The following is a 14,769-nucleotide window of genomic DNA, read 5'->3' as shown; positions in this document are numbered from 1 at the left end:
TCTTTCCCTTGCTGCTTTCCCCACAGATGACCGGTTGTCTCAGATTTCTGCTCGCTCTGCAGCATCTAGCTCACTAGCATCTCAGATACTGGAACGAGCTCAGAAGAGGAAAGATTTCTGGGGCAAGACATAATCTCTCCCACCTGTTGTATAGAAACTGTTCTGTAAACTGTTCTGAAAAATGATTTATTTTTTATAGTTTGTAGTGTACATTTTAAAAAATCATGATTGTGTATGTCATGCAGCATCCTTTCACTTATCGCTAATATGGACCAGCTTTTAGGACTTGCCATCCCAATTTAAAACTACAATATTCCAACCAGTGTTGAAAATGTAGGTCCTTTATATCCGAGAGTTTTGTCTTAATTCACTATGTCACAGCAGCCCTGTGGGGTTTTATTTTTTTTTTACAGTGGCACCTCCTGAAAGTGAGATAATTTTTTATGCAACCTGTTTGTTACTTTTCAAGGTATTCTGCTGCAGTCATGCAGTATGACCTGGGACAGTATTCAGGGGCAACACCATCATTCACCAAATACCTCAGTTGCTTGATATTAACCAGCTGTCTTAAAGGCAACTGTGGTATATTTGTTTAAGTTTCTGTGTGAATTGTCAGTGCTGTAACACAAAGTTGCTACTTACTGCTTTTAACCTGTTACCAAAAAAATCTTACTATTTCTTAATGAAGCTAACACGGAGCATACAGGAGTTTGAGAAAAGGACACTAAGCATTAGCATTTGTTCATTGTTCACATTTTTTTTGCCAGGATGACTATTAGAGTTCAATGTGTACAGTACCGCAGTCAGATGTACCGATAGGAACACTTGTCTTGTGGGCAAGACCCGTGTTTAGTGTTAATTTCAACTTCTCTAGAAACAGCAACCTCAGCCACCTTAAACAGTGGCCTTTCCCAGCCCCACTTCCAACTCAGGTATTTAGGAGTAGTTGATCTTTTAAAGTAAACTCAGAAGAATGTTTGTTCTTGACTTTGACATTTTGATTACCTCTCCTCGTAGTTGCCTGTTGCTGGGAGACTGGCATACTGTTGTGATTGTCACAGTGAAAAATGTTTGTGATTTATGCTGACAGCTTGTTTTATCTTTCCAAGTGATGCAAATAAGTTAACATGAAGTAGATGAAATAGGTGGCTAGCAGGCAGCTTGGTTCTTCTTATGTGACTTCAAGTTTTAGTATTACTTCATTTGGAAATTTTATACAAGAACAATTTGAATTTTGTACATTTGCTTACATTTCGATTTTGTACACACTTATGTACACATATTACTGAAAATAAAAAACGTTGTTTGATTTGTTTCTGTTCAAGTTATGCCAGATAAATTGGGAGAGCCTATTATGTTGGCACTTCTCTGTTTAGTTCTGTTTCACCTGTTCAGCGGGAACATCTATGGACTTTTGAAAGACGCTACCTCAGCACTGATCTTCAGAAAGAACAAGTTACTAAAGCTAGGTATGTTGATACTTGGAATCGTGGCCCAGAGCAGATGGCTGCTACACAGGCTGCAACGCCCCAAGGGCCAATCCCCAAGAAATGAGGTGTTGATTTAAAGAGTGAGTGCTATCCAGTACTGACCACGTTAGAAAACAGTGTCCGCTACTTCCAGAAATTTCGCGTTGCAGTAGCTTCCTGCCAGTGGAGTTTTTTGAAACAAATCAAGGTATTTTATTTTATTTTATCTGGAGGACTTCTGGGATTATTCTGTGGCATGCACTTAAAATGTAAGTTATAACTGGTCAGAAAGTTTCTGCTGAAAGGGAAACTGTATTGGTGTGTGACGGCCTTGATGAAAACTGCCAGTTTTCCTCTAAAATAATAGTTTTATAGTGGAAAACTTAATGGCTAAAAAATGGAAATACTTTTGTTGGGAGGAAATTTAAATATTTGAGGGAATGTTGCTGCAGTGTATTGCGGGTGGGTTAATTTGGGTGTCCTCTGTCGGTGGTGTTCATATTCAACACATTCTCATGGTTCTCATGGCCAAGAGCTCTCATCATCCATTACCTCTCCTCTGTGGTACCTGTAACTTGAGTTTTATGAACCGTGTCCTCTTTTTACATCTTTTGTTCTTCTAGGATTCCTGGCTATTCGTCAGGTCTGTCAGAGTTTTTGTGCAGGCCTGATTTTGAGGCCTGTAAGTCATGGATATAACAGCATGTGTACCAGTTTTCCTTACGGTATTGCACTGTTGAGTCCAGTGCATCTGGGTAGGTCTGAGTTTGTTACATGTATGGTACATGTGTATTGATTTCTTCCAGGGAGACAATAGAGCTGGTAAAGGAGGGAGATATTTTTGTTGCATGGGGGTACAAACCCAATTTAGAGATAAGAATGGAAGCCCCTGGTGTCCCATGCATCATGACAGTATTTCCCATCTAACAAATTTTAGCTTTTGCCTGAAATGTTCTAATTTTGGACAGAAGTATTTAAGGGAAATGTAGACAAAATACCTTTTTTGAGTTATGCTAGTGCAAATCTTCTGAAGGATGCTCTTTTTTAGTCTTCAAGGCAGATACAAAATTCTTTGTGCCTGCTTTCTGCTATTGTTGTTGATCTAGTTCTAGACTAGTTGATCTAGTTTTCTGGTTTGTTTTTCTGAATGTTTCAGACCAACCTTCAAACATGTTTCCTGTTGAGTTTTCCAGCAAGCTGAACATGGAAAAAAGGTTCAAAAGTGCACCCCTTATAAATAATTCCAAATGCATGCTGTACAGTGAATGTGTATTGTTTTCTGTCAAGGAAATCTTGGAAACCTTAAGTGGAAAGACCTAGTAGATAAACAAGGAGGAAGGCAGTTGCCAATAGGAGCTCTATCTAGGGAATAAACAGCACCCTCAAAGTTCTTCCTCATATTCAACTGAAACCTTTTATGCTTCAGTTTGTGCCCATTGCCCCTTGTCCTGTCGCTGGGCACCACTGAGAAGAGTCTGGCTCTGTCCTCATGACATCCACCCTTGAGATATTTGTAGGTGTTTATGAGATCCCCTCTCAGTCTTCTCTTGTTCAGGCTGAACAAGCCCAGCTCCCTCAGCCTTTCCTCGTAGGAGAGATGTTCCAGTCCCCTCATCATCTTTGTTGCCCTCCTCTGGACTCTCTCTAGGAGTTCCTCATCTTTCTTGAACCGGGAGCCCAGAACTGGACACAGTACTCCAGGTGGGGTCTCACCAGGGCAGAGTAGAGGGGGAGGATAACCTCCCTCAACCTGCTGGCCACGCTCCTCTTAATGCACCCCAGGATGCCATTGGCCTTCTTGGCAACAGGGGCACACTGCTGGCTCATGGTCAGCTCATTGTCCACCAGGACTCCCAGGTCCCTCTCGGCAGAGCTGCTTTCCAGCAGGTCAGCCCCCACCAGTGGTGCATGGGGTTCAACTTCCCCAGGCGCAGCACCCGACACTTGCCCTTGTTGAACTTCATCAGGTTCCTCTCTGCCCAACTCTCCAGCCTGTCCAGGTTCTGCTGAATGGCAGCACAGCCTTCCAGTGTAATTTGCTGACGTGAGCTTGCTCTTTGCAGGGGGAGGTTGCTGGTACAGTTGTGGCAGCAGATCCTCCTTAGTACAGACAGTTCTTCAGTGGAGGGGCAAAGGACAACTGAAGCTTCTTGCTCCTCACTTTCTTCAGAGGTCTTGATGAAGTCTTCTGGTAATGGTGCATCAGCTTTGTAAATGTGACTGATTCACATTCATGCCAGCTTACCTTCCCTGAGGTAGCTAAGGCAGTGGACCTCAAAAGCTTTTCCTTTAAACTGTGTTTATATCTGATATACACACATATTGTATGTGTGTTTGTGTAGGTATATAAGTGTGTGTGTTTATATTTATTAAAAAAATAGTTTTTTGTTCAAGGTGACTTTGCTTAATACTGTCATGTGCTGGGGTGTCTCCAAAGCACCTACTTCAAGACTTGAAGTAAAATAGGAATGGCTGACAGGATCTGGAAAGCCTGTACTTCTGGATTTCTCCCTTCCTAGGTCCCTTTCTGGTCGCTGGGTTGGTGTGACACACACATACAGGCATCTGCAGATGTGCCCTGTTCTGGACAGCTGGGTGCCCAGCTCTTGCTCCAAGGTCTCTTGTGGGGCCAGGGGAAGCCTGCTGAGGCTTGGTGCCCCCCGGCTGGAGTGGGTCCCTGAGTTCCCAGAGCAGTGCTCTCGTGAGGAGAGTGCTCTTTGCATTTCCAGTGGGAAGCTGGCTCCAGCCTGTTTACGTCTTTTAGTTTACATGACATGTGGCTAAAAATGGATAACCCCAGGAAAACAGCATCCTAATTGCTAGGCTGGAGCTATTTTGTTTGGAGTCCTTTTGGCCCCATAAATCTCAGATTCTTGACAACAGTCCCACTCCAACAGGAAACTTGCCGACTCAGGGGCTCTCCTGGGAGATGGGCAATAGCGTAACCTCAGGCTGGGGAAGGGCTGGGGTGTGGGCTCTTGACTTCCTAGGGACGGATACTAACTAGAAGACTGCTGTTAACAGCATGGGAACTTTCTCTAGCAGCCCTGTTGTACAGAATAACCGAGCAGCCGGGGGGCTCACCTTCGGGAGATGATGCTGAGCGCAGAGCCTCGGTGGAAGTGCTGGTGTATGGGCAGTGTCTGGGCACAAGTACTTCACCTTAAATAACCTTGTTTCCCTTCAAAATGACTTTACGTATCTACTTAAGATGGTGTGGATTTATTCCATGATAAAACTGAGGGTAAATCAAGGTGCATAATGCTGGGGCTATTTCTTAACCTGAGTAAGTGTTTGTCACTGAATTTTGGATTATAAACCAGCTTGCAAAATTCTGTTCCCAGTTCAAGTGCTTTTCTTTAAGATATGTCAGTAATTCCACTTTGCCATGTCACTGAGTCACTGCTGTGCAACCACACCACGTTAACAGGAAGTACAGAAGTTTCAGTTCACCTGATCTGACTATTCGCAAGGCAGTTGGATATATGTAGGTCACTATATAAAGCGATAGAGTCTTTTAATACATGCGTGATTTTACACTCCGAATTAAATGAACCATCCATCTGGGGGAAGGGTGCATAGTGGTGCCTTTGGTGGCATCAGGCTGCGTGCACTGAGGTGGTCTGAGTTATCTTTTCTCCCATCCGCGTGAGCCTAGCAATGGCTCCTACCAGCAAGTCTTAAACTTCTGTTTGTGCTTTACTGATGTTCAGCAGCAGTTGTCTGCAGAGGCGGGACCACTGGACTAATATCTGTTGCACCTCCATTGATGCTGGGTTTTTTTTTGTCTGTTCACATTAATCACTGAATCTGGGCACTGCAATAAAAGTTACCACGTCAGTGGTCCTGGATCAGCAGTGGTAACATCAGTAGTATCTGTATAATGCCCCAGCGTGTCTCTGTGTGGCTTTCTCTTGGAGCTCCACTACAGTATTTTTGAGGAGAGAATACAGTTATTTAAACCAAGGTTTGGTTTTGGTTTTTTTTAATCCCAGAATGTATTTTAAAATTGAGACCACAATGAGCTATTAGTTGCCTCTACTCTGCTCTGGTGAGACCTCACCTGGAGTACCATGTCCAGCTCTGGAGCCCTCAGCAGAAGAAGGACATGGAACTGTTGGAGTGGGTCCAGAGGAGGGCTACTAAAATGACCCAAGGGCTGGAGCACCTCTTCTATGAGGACAGGCTGAGGGAGGTGGGCTTGTACTGAGGTGGTCTGAGTTATCTTTTCTCCCATCCGCGTGAGCCTAGCAATGGCTCCTACCAGCAAGTCTTAAACTTCTGTTTGTGCTTTACTGATGTTCAGCAGCAGTTGTCTGCAGAGGCGGGACCACTGGACTAATATCTGTTGCCCCTCCATTGATGCTGGGTTTTTTTTTGTCTGTTCACATTAATCACTGAATCTGGGCACTGCAATAAAAGTTACCACGTCAGTGGTCCTGGATCAGCAGTGGTAACATCAGTAGTATCTGTATAATGCCCCAGCGTGTCTCTGTGTGGCTTTCTCTTGGAGCTCCACTACAGTATTTTTGAGGAGAGAATACAGTTATTTAAACCAAGGTTTGGTTTTGGTTTTTTTTAATCCCAGAATGTATTTTAAAATTGAGACCACAATGAGCTATTAGTTGCCTCTACTCTGCTCTGGTGAGACCTCACCTGGAGTACCGTGTCCAGCTCTGGAGCCCTCAGCAGAAGAAGGACATGGAACTGTTGGAGTGGGTCCAGAGGAGGGCTACTAAAATGACCCAAGGGCTGGAGCACCTCTTCTATGAGGACAGGCTGAGGGAGTTGGGCTTGTTCAGCCTGGAGAAGAGAAGGCTGCGCGGAGACCTGATTGCGGCCTTTCAGTACTTAAAGGAAGCCTATAGGAAAGATGGGGACAATCTTTTTAGTAGGGCCAGCTGTGACAGGACAAGGGGTAATGGTTTTAAACTAAACCAGGGTAGGTTTAGACTGGATATAAGGAAGAATTCTTTGTAGTGAGGGTGGTGAAACGCTGGAATGGGTTGCCCAGAGAGGTGGTGGAGAGCCCATCCCTGGAAACATTCAAGGCCAGGTTGGACGGGGCTCTGAGCACCCTGCTCTGGTTAAGGGTGTCCCTGCTCACTGCAGGGGGGCTGGGCTAGATGGCCTCTAGGGGTCCCTTTCAACCCAAAACATTCTATGATTCTACGATTCCCTTCCATTCTGATTTTTTTTTTTTTTATGGTAAGAAACACCAATTTTATCAAGTTTATTATATAGCATCTTACACTTAGGAGGCCCAGAAATTATGTAACAGAACCAAGCGAAGGTCAGAAGCAAAGATGTTTGATAAAATACCAGATTATAAGCAAAAGTGTTACTGTCAGAGGAAATGTGTTACTCACCGTGCAACAAAAGTGTTACTGTCAGGGGAGGTGGGTGAATTGCACGTCCTCTGCAAAAAGTCTGACTCAGCAGTGTCTGTACTGAGATCTGACACGAGAGTCTTTTCCAAAGTCACCCAATACTCCCAGGCTAAACAAGTTTAATAATACTACTGCTTCTCCCTCCAAAAGATTTGCAGTGCCTTACACAACATGAAACCTATCATAAAAAAAAAGCAAAAATATAACCATCAAGTGCTGTATGTCCTCTCCCAATATCTGTGTTGATGTCATTTCCTCTGTAGAAAATTAATCCTTTCTGCCATTCCTAATGATCATGCCCAGAAGACACTTGCCTCTGTGCTAGGATGTTTCCATAATGAATAGCTGAATTACCGAAAAGCTTATTTTCAAGTTTTATAAAGAAGAATTTATGAGGAAGACTCAGCTTCCATTACTGGTGCTTTCATTGCTGGGCAGAGAGCTGACTAAAATAAGGCTCCACTGGAGCTTGAGCTGAAACATGTTTTTAGGCTGCTTTAATCTTTTCAAGCTTGAAAGTCCAGGCAAAAGCAGAGGAGAATCGAGATAAAACACAACGAACTAGCTCACAAGTGAGCTGGAACAAAGCAAAAGGGATGCACATGACCTGAAAGCTGAGGATGTCTGCAGACAGATCGCCTGTTCAGTTCTAGGCACAGTGTGACCTGTGGTCCATTCCTACAGATGTTTAAGGGGGAAAAATTTCATCTCCAGCTAAAAGACCCAAGAGGATGATACACAGGCTCGCTCTTCCACATGCCTACTCTTGACAAAGTTTCTAGCCCAGTGTCCAATCCTGAAGGTGTTTCTAATGAGGCACAGTATAATCCTGGCCGACTGAAAATGTATTAAAGCTCAAGAAAATTCCTGCATGCCAGCGTGCTGGTGATGGCACACAACAGATGAACATCAAAGTACAGTATTGATTATTCACCTGTGGCCTCATTCAAAGTAAGAAGGAAGTGTCTGTGGCTTTTGAGGCAGACGTGATGCAGTGTTCCAGTCCTCCTCAGAAAATCCTCTGTCTTCAATATGGGTCAAGAAGTCATTGTCGAGAATATTCAACCACTATGGTTTCTTAACGAATTCGGGAAACTCCATGTAATTGCACTTTAAAAATTTATCGGTGAGGTCAGTGATAGGATAGATGTTTAACCCTTGGGACGACACTGGGGAGAAAACATGATTTGTGAATGGTTTCAAGTTTTTTTTTTTTAAATTAATTATACATAAATAAAATTGCAGGGGGTACTTCATAGAAGTTCAGAGACTTCGGTAGTTTTTAATCAAATATAAGCTTAACAGGTGTGTTTTCTTGTGAGAATTTTGCATTTTAAACAGTGCTACTAACTTCAAACATTAAAAATAACATTAAACTTACAAAAAGTCATAAAATTAAAAAGCAAAATTACTTTTTTTCCCTCTTTGCTGTTCTTCACCCCCCCTCCGCTGCCCTGAATTTGGAGAAGCCTTCTTTGGGGGGGTTGGGGTTTTTTTTTGTTTTTCAGGTTTTTTTTTTTCCAAAAGAACATTGTTTTATAAAGAAAAGCTGGGGACTACCATGCATCACAAGACATCAGTAGTTCAAGCTCAAAGAGAAATTATTAAATTACCGGTTCCCATACCACTTGCTAGAATACTTGACCACATTAACGTCGGAAAGAATTAGTGGGAAAGGCTGCTCTTTTAAGACGCATCCTTCAGACACGTTTTTTCCACTTTATTCTTTCTCCTCAAAGTAAGACCCACCAGTGACTGTTTCAGCCATTTTAAATTAAATGCAGCTTTCCTTCCATTGCTCTCTTCTACAGCTCAGTGCAGCCTATTTGGAGAGGGGTGTCTAGGTAAGCAATTTCTCTGAGGTTTGCTTTCAGTGCTGGTTCAAGCCCTTATTTTTCGGAAGTTCATTGTATTTTCTCCTCAAACAAGAAGAATTTTTCCTCAACTGCAGCAGAAAATCCCCCGATTCCTTCCTCCCTCTCTGGACTAGAGTAAGATCCAGTGGTAGGACTGTGCAGGTTTTTAGCCCCATCTTTCCGTAGGATGTAGTGTGGGACGTGTATCTCCCATCCAGGGTGAGGTGAGCTAGTCAGAAGAGGTGATGGCAGTGACTAGTCCAGTCCTCGTTCAACGCAATCTCAAAACAGGAATAGCAGACCCTGGGAATGGGAGGTGTATCTCCACTTCCAAAGAAATTCTCTTGACATGTTACAGGGGATAACTGCAGCCACGGCTGTGACTATACCATAACTTAATCTAGGACCAGCAGTCATCTGGTGGAAGGTGGTTGGGAAGAGGCCAGGAGCAGACTGATGAGCAGGGGAACCTTACAGTCTGCTAAAATTAGCATCCAGCAAGATTTCAAACGTTCAGTTTTGGGCTGGACCATACTGACAGCAATCTAGAGTGGTGGAAGATAGGTTGTTGTAACTCACAGCTGCAAACGGAAGGTTAAATAATGTGATGGCTTTAGGAATGTCATAAAAAAGGATTTTGTGAAATATGAATTAACAAACTTACAATGGGCATTTTGGCATTTCAGTGTCGTACCAGAGGCAGGGAGGTAAACTAAACAAGTGAAATCAAGCTTTTTAAAAAAGTGTCAGAAGGAGGACATCATGGCACAGTGAAAAAGTAGTATGACTGAGAGAGGTGGCTAACGACATAGATGGGGGAGAGAGAGCCTTATCAAGTCTACCTTAATGTTTTCTGTGAAAATAGGCATGTCCCAGTGTATGGTTTCTAATACTAGAGAAAACAGAGAGAAGAGATCCTATAATCACTGCACAAAAGAGGGCAGAAGAAAGATTCAGCATCTAATTGCCTGATGTTGTTTAAGTGTCTGACAGGAGATGTGGGAAGCTTGGGGACCGGGTGGGCTCCTCGCAGTGGTTTGAACAGATGTGAGTAGCACAGCACCTGCTAACCCAGGTCACCTTTCCATGGGATTGGAGCCACAAGAAAAGGTCAGGCAAGCTGGACCTGTGTCTGACACAAGTAAGTGACCAAAGGGATGGAGAGGTGGGATCCATAAGGGCAGGAAGACAAGGGATCTGGACCAGGAGAGGGACTGCGTTACCCCCTCAGGGAGGGTCTGAATGCCCATTCATGGGTTTTGTTCTGGGGTTGGGACTTCTGCTGGATGAGCTGGCAGAGAAGAGCAAGAAACCTCAGTTAGAAGCAGTCTTTGGACTGCAGACTGTGTGCAACGCCTGGAGAGGAGTTCGTGGGATTGCACTTCACAGAAGGCCAATCCTTCAAAACAGCCTCTCTGTCTGGATTTTTCCCAGTTTGGTCTTTAATGTCTGTCTTTTGACGAAGTATAACTCAGCCTTCCATCTTCTCATTAACCTGCTCCCCCACTGAGCCTATTAGCCTGTCAAATGAAAAATGTATGGAAAAGAGTTTATGAACACCTTCTTGAATAGTTTTGTGGTATATTTGGGGTGTGAACTAGGTTGTTGACATCCAGGGTCCAGACTTGCTTTCTGCTTCCCGCTGCAGTCAGGATGCTGTTGGAAGCCGGGCATGGGAATGGGTGGGATACCCTGAGAGAGGCATGGAAAGGAATGTGGTGATGATGGCTCCAGGGTGAGGGGGTGCAGCGTGAAGGGTACAGAGCTGTGCATAGCTGATGTGGCAGGTATCTGAGGGCAACTGAGGCACTGAAAGATGAATTTGTGCTGTGGATGCATCAGGGGAAGCTAAAGTGTAGACCTGCTGCCAGCCAGCCTTTAACTGCTTCCTTTTGGGTATAAGCAAAAGAGCTGAGCATTTCAGCCCATGGGGTAAGGCTGATTATGGCTCTTGTCCTGAGAACCTCAGCCATGAGGGGTGAAGCCCAAGCCCCAGGGATGCCCCTGTTCACTCTCAGAGGCAGAGCTGGAACCTTGGTTTTCCAGGCCTGATTTCTCACATTTGTCACCTGTGTGCCCTGTGGGTATTAGACAACCAGGAGTTTGCATTTGTACCAATTCTGTGTCCTCATGCATTACCATCTCATCTGGGTTGCAAATTATTCTTTAGAGAGAGCATGGTTTCCCTTCAGCACCCTGCATGCTATTTCAGCAGAATGGGGTCAGGAACATGGATAAGTAAGTGCATGACCACAGCTCTGGTCGTTACCCCCAGTTACAGCCTGGAATATGGATAATTTTTTTGAAAATGGGAATTTGGAGATCGGGGATGTGGTAAATGTGGTGTTGGTCCTACCCAGTTTCTGATCTCTCAGAGAGGATTGCATGGTGATGGGCAGATGGCTGGTGACTCCAGTGGGAGAGTGTGGGAAGGAGTATTTTCAGGGTAGGTACTGTAGGTGTTCAGGGTTTTGGGTCTGGTGCAGTCTCTGACCATGTGTGTATACTGGTCAGCACCAGCCAAGCACCAGTCTTTTACCACAGAAGATGGACAAAAAGGAATATAAATTACATTATCTGCCATCAAATTGCCAGTCCAATTAGTGTGTTACAATCAAGACAGAAGGCACAAACCCATAAGCTTCTCAAATATTTTTATGCAAAAAGAATTCAGGATTCCTGCCCTGGCAAAAGCCCCTGCTTTGTCCTGCATTAAAATTTGGTTTATTTTATAAGAAACTGAAGATTATAATGGCCTTGAAGTTGTATTTGTGGGTTTTGTAGTGGTTAGGTAGTTCTCAGAAGAGGATACTGGAAAGTAAGAGACTTGCTGATGTCATTTTTATTTCACCACTAGCACCCCCCCCAAAAAAAAAAAGCTGAGAGAGATGCTGGTGGCCCTATATAAGGTGCACCTCACCTCCCGCAGAGCACATCAAGAATCACAGCAAAGGTAAGGCTTGCAGCCGTTGTGCCTCTCTCACTTTGCATTGCCCACCCTCCCTGATGCTAACACTGCTTTCTCTCGTCAGTGCGGAGTGCTGTAGCTGCAACCTGCTGGGACAGACGACTTTGGACTGTGAGCCATGGCCTCCCTGCAGACCTTGACCAAGAGCTTTGCAGGATGGGTCATCTTCTGCTGCTGTTGCTGTCTCCCTCTTTTTCTCACTAGCCCTCTGCCTCTGAAAGGGGCAGAATTGGCTTCTACTGCCCATCATGCCTGCAGGCTCAGGAAGATCAACTTCCAGCAACCCTACATCAGGAATCGCACCTACACCTTGGCTAAAATGGTACAGTAACCCACATGTTCTTGATGGCGGGATCTGAGGACCTCCTCCTTGCCAGTGCCCTGGCTTCTCATCTTCAGCATTCCTCTCTCTTTCTCATGCCTTTCTCCAGAAAAAAAATGTGTATTTGAGTAAGGCAGAGCTTGGGCGTTGGAGTGGGTCTGTTGCCCACTGATTGTGTAGCTGGGGGAAGCTGCTGCCTCTCCTCCTGCTCCCCAGGGGAAAGGCAGCGCCTGGCACAGCCCAGCTCCTTCTCTCAATCAGCTGCTGCTAGACTGGGACAACTGTGAAACATGAGCTTAAATTCCTCTGTTTGCCCTGTCCATTTGGAGCTGGGCCTGCTCGTGACTTCAGCCATGGCCAGGCAGCTCCTCAGGCATCTTAAGGTGCTCTTCTTGGGCAGGTTTCTTAGCTGGTTGTAGCATGGGTGAGTCCCCCCTGGTGTACGCTGCAGAACCTCCAGCAGAGCTGCAGGTCGCCCTGAGATCAGCTGCCTGCAGCATCTGGTTTAGTCATCATAACCACTACAACTCTTGACGTTTAAGTTAAGAGGGGGATGGGAATTCAGACTTCTGCTTATTTATTTTCCAGTGATAGTAACCTTGAATCTCACCCAATTAAGGCGAGAAACAGATGCAATCTCCAATCTTACCTACCTGTAACAGGCTGTTTATGGTGTCCATTCTCTCATTTGACCTGCACTACTATTAATGGAAACCTTAGGGTTTACTATTAATTTTTAGGTAAGGTTCCCATCTTCACCTGACATTTCCTTTTTTCCCTCTCAGGCCAGGGTTTCAGACCAGGACACGGACAACAGGTTCATTGGGCAGCAGCTCTACATTAACATCAAGGTAAATCTTACACCAGGAGGTTGCTCTTTGCATCATTCCGCAGCACTTGTTGATCTCTTGCCATGATTTAACATGACCTCTTACTTGCATACACAGGAAAACAACCGCTGCTACATGATGAAGAAGATTGTGGAGATTGTAGTGAAAGATGTCCTCCTCACCGAGGCCAAGGACCAGTACCCGTACGTCGAGGAGGTGGCACAATTCTTGGCATCCCTGACCTCGGAGCTGAGCAGATGTGTGAGTAGCGTTGGGTTTCTTTCCCTTCTTGTGACTCTTGTTGCTGCTCCTGAATCTCAGAATGCTACAAACAGCAGCAAAAGGCGGTGATACGAAAAGAAACTTAAAATCAAAAATATTAAATTCAAGCTTGATAGAAAGGTGTGAAAAGGAAAAAACAAAAGCACATTGTTGCATACAGCTGCCAATGTTATGTCTGGATGTTTTCTTTTTTTTAGAAATTGTCAGGACACAGAGAACACATTGAAAAGAACCTGGAAGAAATGAAGAGCAAAATGAAACAGGTACATTTTTTCCCAACATTTAAAAAGAGCATTTCCAAACCCCAGTCATTGAGTTGGATTAAGGCTGACCTAATTATAAAACAAACTCTGGAGATTATGTGGAAGGTGAAGCCTGTAGGGGCTCTAAAGAGAGGATTAGTGATGTTTCCACTTCCAGCCCTCCTTCACTTGTCCTGTTAACTCTCTGCATGTGTTATAGTAATTTAGAATTGTCCTTCAGAAACGAGGTTGCAGGTAACTGTATATGCTAGACTGGATTTGAATGAGCTAGTTTATATCTTATGGTATAATGACTAATAGATCTACTTGAGAGAATAAGGAGAGTAAATTCTTGATTCAGTTTCTGTGACAAGCCTAATTTCAATTATCTGAGATATAACGAGATGCTAAAACTTACCTTCTGCTCTATTCTAGTTGGGAGAGAATGGAAAGACTAAAGCCATTGGAGAACTGGATTTACTGTTTGACTACATAGAAAATGCCTGTACTGATGCCCCAAAGAAGGGAGGGAACAAGAAGAAAAACTGAAAGAATTGCAGATCAGGCTTGAGGAGATATCTCCAAAAAACTCTTGCAATAACTCAAATTAACTATTGTGCCCCCCACCCCAATGCAGTATATTTTTTGCCTGTGCCAAAAATAGCGAACTAGGAGGGCACAGACAGGAAGCATTTTGCTGCCTTCTTTGAAAATGAAAACTCCAGGACAGTGTTTGCAGTTCCATTTTCAAAAGCATGCTCCTGTCCTCCTCATCTCCATTGGAATAAGGCACCTGCTTCTGTAAGTTTATAGGCTGAGATCTGACACCTGTGAATCAGCTTTGGTCAAGGCAGGCAGTGATATGTAGCCATGATGTTTTGAGCCTTTTACTTGGAAATCTCTCTTGCATATGTTGCCCCCTTCTGACCTTTACCTGAAAAGTATTTCAGACTAATTAAGAAATAATTTTTGTCATTCATATTTAATGGTAACTTATTTTAAAGTAATAATTATACAGTACTTTTATTTATATAGATTAATTGAAAAATATCCAAGGAAATGTATTTATAGAGGCTTTTAAGTGAACCATGAAATTAAAACTGCTGTGTGATATTTATATGCAAATGGATTGTTTTACAAACGCTTACTCTTTAATTTATTATAATAAATATTTTGTTCCTCAAATATTTCCATGTACAGAGCTTTTCTCTAGTGCTTAAATGAAAGGGAGATGACACATGCTATGCCTGTGGGGCTGCTGGGCCAGTGGCTGTATTCTCATAGCCAGAAGGAGTGCAAGTCTGGTCTGGGGACTTCTTTGCCATAAGACTGAAATTTCAACTTATCACAGGCCAGGGCTTAGCGGGAAGCGTGTGGGTCAGTCTTTGTTGTGGGGGGTGGTGGGAAAAA

At 43.9% G+C, this 14,769-nt stretch overlaps 2 protein-coding genes across 8 annotated transcripts in view; both read left to right on the top strand.

Moving 5' to 3' along the window:
* The window catches only part of MDM1 (Mdm1 nuclear protein), a 107,954-nt gene extending 106,750 nt beyond the window's left edge, over nucleotides 1-1,204 (top strand). For all 7 annotated transcript variants that reach the window (XM_035901664.1, XM_035901662.1, XM_035901663.1 and 4 more), the window contains one exon: nucleotides 27-1,204. In XM_035901664.1, the coding sequence (XP_035757557.1) occupies nucleotides 27-133 (107 nt within the window). In that variant the 3' untranslated portion in view covers nucleotides 134-1,204. The remainder of the gene's footprint in view (nucleotides 1-26) is intronic.
* Nucleotides 1,205-11,801: 10,597 nt separating this feature from the next.
* IL22 (interleukin 22) lies at nucleotides 11,802-13,908 on the top strand. The gene is made up of 5 exons (XM_009646248.1): nucleotides 11,802-12,005; nucleotides 12,791-12,856; nucleotides 12,953-13,096; nucleotides 13,315-13,380; nucleotides 13,795-13,908. The coding sequence occupies exons 1-5, from the start codon at nucleotides 11,802-11,804 to the stop codon at nucleotides 13,906-13,908; spliced, it is 594 nt and encodes a 197-aa protein (XP_009644543.1).
* The last annotated feature ends 861 nt before the right edge of the window (nucleotides 13,909-14,769 follow it).

The sequence above is a fragment of the Egretta garzetta genome, unplaced genomic scaffold, assembly GCF_000687185.1.
Source record: "Egretta garzetta isolate BGI_Z169 unplaced genomic scaffold, ASM68718v1 scaffold68, whole genome shotgun sequence".
NCBI classification, from domain to species: domain Eukaryota; kingdom Metazoa; phylum Chordata; class Aves; order Pelecaniformes; family Ardeidae; genus Egretta; species Egretta garzetta.
Note: the sequence above shows the minus strand (reverse complement) of the source record. Positions and strands in the feature narration are given on the sequence as shown.